At 37.1% G+C, this 4,194-nt stretch overlaps 1 protein-coding gene across 1 annotated transcript; it reads left to right on the top strand.

Annotated features, from left to right (window-relative positions):
* The first annotated feature begins 822 nt into the window (after window positions 1-822).
* LOC135771294 (dehydrogenase/reductase SDR family member 11-like) lies at window positions 823-2,987 on the top strand. Its single transcript, XM_065281498.2, has 7 exons — window positions 823-1,048; window positions 1,245-1,454; window positions 1,943-2,037; window positions 2,110-2,239; window positions 2,331-2,423; window positions 2,503-2,568; window positions 2,728-2,987. The coding sequence occupies exons 1-7, from the start codon at window positions 917-919 to the stop codon at window positions 2,767-2,769; spliced, it is 768 nt and encodes a 255-aa protein (XP_065137570.1). The 5' UTR covers window positions 823-916; the 3' UTR covers window positions 2,770-2,987.
* Window positions 2,988-4,194: the final 1,207 nt, after the last annotated feature.

Raw genomic sequence — 4,194 nt, 5'->3', positions numbered from 1 at the left:
TCACACACAGTATAAGTAAAATATTTAATGCACACACACATACCTTTTAGTTGAACTGCATGATTTCAGAGCTCGTGTAAATGGTTATTTACAGTAGGCACAGTGATATAGACAGCAGAAGATCCTGTCCTCGCAAAAGTATTGTCTGGTGCACCTGTGCATGTTAAACAAATATTTAAATACAAAAAATAAAAACTACAATAAAAACACTACGTATCACTTGTGGTGGATGGGAGAATGTTAGCACATTAGCTGTCGAGTGTTTAACGCGAAACTCAACATAATTCCGAAAATCACGTCGAGACAGCGATAATTGTAAGATTAAGATTTTATATACATATTAAAGTTCAGTTTATCTTTAAATTACCGTTTTCTTACCGTGCAATACTCCGGAGTACTTGATACAGGCTGTACAGTTAGTTTAAACAAACTCTATCTGCGCCTGCGCACTTGATGCTGCCACGCCCACTAGATCCAGCAGGGGGTGCCCCGCCTCGCTAGAGCTCCAGCTCCGCCCATTTGGCTCTGCAGCGGGCACCACTTGTTATAAACGAAAAACGAATTGACTGAAGTTCAAAGACACTCTTCATTTTTTATTCACAAAGGAATAACGATAAAATGATCGCCAAAAATGAAAAACGGGCAGTTTTTAATTGGTTTTTCGTTTTTTGATTCTGACACAAAAACGGTTATTTGGTTTTTCGTTTTGAAACAAAAAACAGATAAACGGTATTTTCGTTTTATAATTACAAACGAATTACGGATTATCCAGAGATCCCCTGACCATTATGGTATGGCATGGGAGTGGCCTGAGTTTAGGGATTTGGGCAGCATCAGTAAGAACTGGTCACGCAGAACTGGCAACCCTGTGCCATTGTACACTGAACTGTACGAAAGCGAGTAAACCTTTGCTGTTATGTTTCGCTGGAAAGGCAGAGTTGCTCTTGTTACCGGAGCTTCCGTGGGAATTGGAGCTGCAATAGCCAAATCTCTTGTCCAGCATGGCATGAAAGTGGTTGGTTGTGCCAGAAACGTGGAACAAATAGAGGTAACGTAAGCACATAACACAACTGACAAACAGATCGCTTTAAAATAAATATGCATTTATTTTACGATGAATACGAGTTTGTGTATGAGGCTGCATAAATTGTGAGAAATGGGTTTTAATTTGTTGATGAAGCGTATATTTAACTTAAAATAAAGTAAACTGACATATTTTCATGAAATGTCTATGTGTCTTGCAGAAATTAGCATCAGAATGTGTCAAGAGTGGATTCAGTGGCACTTTAATTCCATATAAATGTGATCTGTCTGTAGAAGAAGAAATCTTGGCCATGTTTTCCTCTATCAAAGTTCAACATCATGGCGTTGACGTGTGCATCAATAACGCTGGCTTGGCTCATCCAGACTCTATATTAACTGGCAAAACCAGTGGCTGGAAAGCTATGCTGGATGTAAGTAAATTGCAGCACTTTTTTGTCTGCGAAAGGTTAATATCAGAAAGAAATGTCAGAATATCGAGGAAAAACTCTTTCGCGCAGTATTTTGACGTAATATGCCAGTCAGTCTGCGCAGTGCCATGTGATCTTCTTATGTGTTCATCAGACAACATGAGGATGAGTAAATGATGACAGATAATAAATTCTGTGTAATTAAACATCAGAAAAATAATTACTAACTTAATTACTAATTTTGCTGCCAAACAAAACATACCGGTTCTACGTTTTATGTTGTAAAACGCATTACTACAGCCACGTTTATGCCTTTCATACAGACTACTTCAGTGTAAACAGGGTTGTTCATAAACGCTGCAGACCCATGGTCTTGCATGACTAAAATAGTTGCAGGCACTGCATAGGATCAGCTGAGTGCTGAGACTTTCCTTAAAGCAACTTTGGTAACACTTCAATTCAAAATGTCATACTATTTTACATTTTTGCAGGTGAATGTGATCGGACTATCAGTGTGCACTCGTGAGGCTCACCAGTCCATGAAAGAAAGAAATGTTGATGACGGTCATATTATTAACATCAACAGGTACAGCAATTATTTATTAGATTTTTCATTCATTTCATTCAAGCATTAAATATATTACAATATGTGTTTTAGCATGTCTGGACACAGAGTTATGCACAATAGTGACGTTCACTTCTACGCTGCTACCAAATATGCTGTGACTGCTCTCACAGAAGGTTTGAGACAAGAGTTACGAGAGGCTAAGGCCCACATACGTGCCACGGTAAGACAAACCTAATGAAGAACAGATTTTTACAAAGACTTTTGATAGAGAAGTATGTAAACATTGTAATGGTGTTGTGCTCTTTTAACAGTGTATATCTCCTGGTCTTGTGGAGACAGAGTTTGCCTTTCGACTTTTAAAACACAAGCCAGAGATGGCTGCTGCAACCTATACAGATTTTAAGGTATAAAACCTACATCTTTTCCATAAGATACGCTGTAGGTTATTATTTACCATATATTTGGAATATGTTGCATTCACAGTGCCTGGAAGCTGATGACGTAGCCTCTGCAGTTGTGTATGTACTGAGTGCTCCTCCACATGTTCAGGTGAGTTGGGTTCATTACTGGTTAGCTGACACACTGGGTTGCTTTTAACCTAAGCTGGGTAAATATTGGACAGTAAAAATCCACACAGTGATAATTTATGCAATGCCTTTTCTATGTAAAATGACTTTTATTATAACTGTGTGCTTTTGTCCTCTTTAGATTGGTGACATTCAGATGAGGCCTGTAGAACAACTGACATAACCGAAATAAATACAATGGCACGTCTTTCTAAATACATTGATTATCAAATTTAAAGTTTACAGATTGTTATGTAATAGTGGCAAAACTTGTTTTAATTTGTTGTAAACAATGTTAATGTTGTGTCTCATTTTGAAATGTCCACATTTATAATTATTTTTAATGTTATAGGAGAAAATAAAACAAGGATTTCAGTAAATGTGAGAAATACTCTTGATACTTTTTTTAAATCAGATATTGAGTTACATGTCTTGAAAAATTAATAATCTGTGTAATTTATTTAGCTCGAGCTCCAAAAGATGATAAATAAAGAATCATTAATGAGAACATATTTAGCCTACACAAAATAAATGCTACAACATACTGTGATCAGTTCACTTCATTGGTTTATTATTTTAATTTAACATGAGTATTTAGTACCTTAAACCCCTATAACTTTAACTGTTTTCATATCTTATGATAACTTGATTGATGATAATGACGGTTTCTCGTGTGTCTCGTAGTAAATTCTTCATCGCTAAATCAGTGGCATGCGCAAGTAATACGTAGCTCGCGGGCGCGGCCCCCTCTGCTGGTGAAAATAATCATTACATGATTGCTCCGGTCTGGTACTACAAACGCTAAATTGATCGGGTTTTTCAGTGTATTTGCTGGTTGTTTTGGACATGCTGTAAAACAGGGACATTTCCGGGGACAGCTTCAGTCGGGGACGGGGACAGCACACCAAAAACCGGAACTGTCCCCGGAAAACGGGGACGTCTGGTCACCTTATTTTAGAGTGTAGCTGCATATTTCTAGACTACACTCTAAAAACAAATGGTGCTATATATGGTGATTTGGTACTGTAATGTAATGAAATTACCTCCCTAGGACGTAACAGTTACAATGCCAGCTGACCAAAAATGACCAATAAATTACGTAACTATTACGTCGTGTGTTAGCTGGGGTTTGTGTATGTATGTACAGTCCTGGCATTCTTTGTGGATGGCAAAGTAAGAATTTCATTGCTCAGGGAAACCTGCTTTCCTTACTGGGTATATGGCAATAAACGCTTTGAATCTTTGAATCTTGAAGTTGTTGTAAACAAAGATCTTTAAGGTCCAGTGTGGGTTCTTAGCGGCATCTATCGGTGAGATTGTGAATTGCAACCAAACTCATTTTCGAAACAATGAAAGTGAAAAGTAAAAGTGATAAGCTTGTAAAGTATGCAACGCATTAGGGTAGGGTGCCTCGGTCAAGGCTAAACACTAGGCTACAGGGTATTTGGGGAGATAAATGTAAAATGTAATAAATACTTAGGCTACTTTTTAAAAATAAAAAATTGATTTACCCATCTTGCAAAATAAAGAATCAGTTTCATGTTTTATTAATTATAGTTTTATTTACAGTTTAATTTTACAGTTTATTTTTTTATATAGGAATGCTTTT

Source organism: Paramisgurnus dabryanus, chromosome 8 (genome assembly GCF_030506205.2).
Source record: "Paramisgurnus dabryanus chromosome 8, PD_genome_1.1, whole genome shotgun sequence".
In the NCBI taxonomy this organism is placed as follows: Eukaryota; Metazoa; Chordata; class Actinopteri; order Cypriniformes; family Cobitidae; genus Paramisgurnus; species Paramisgurnus dabryanus.
This window is presented reverse-complemented; position numbering and strand designations above follow the sequence as displayed.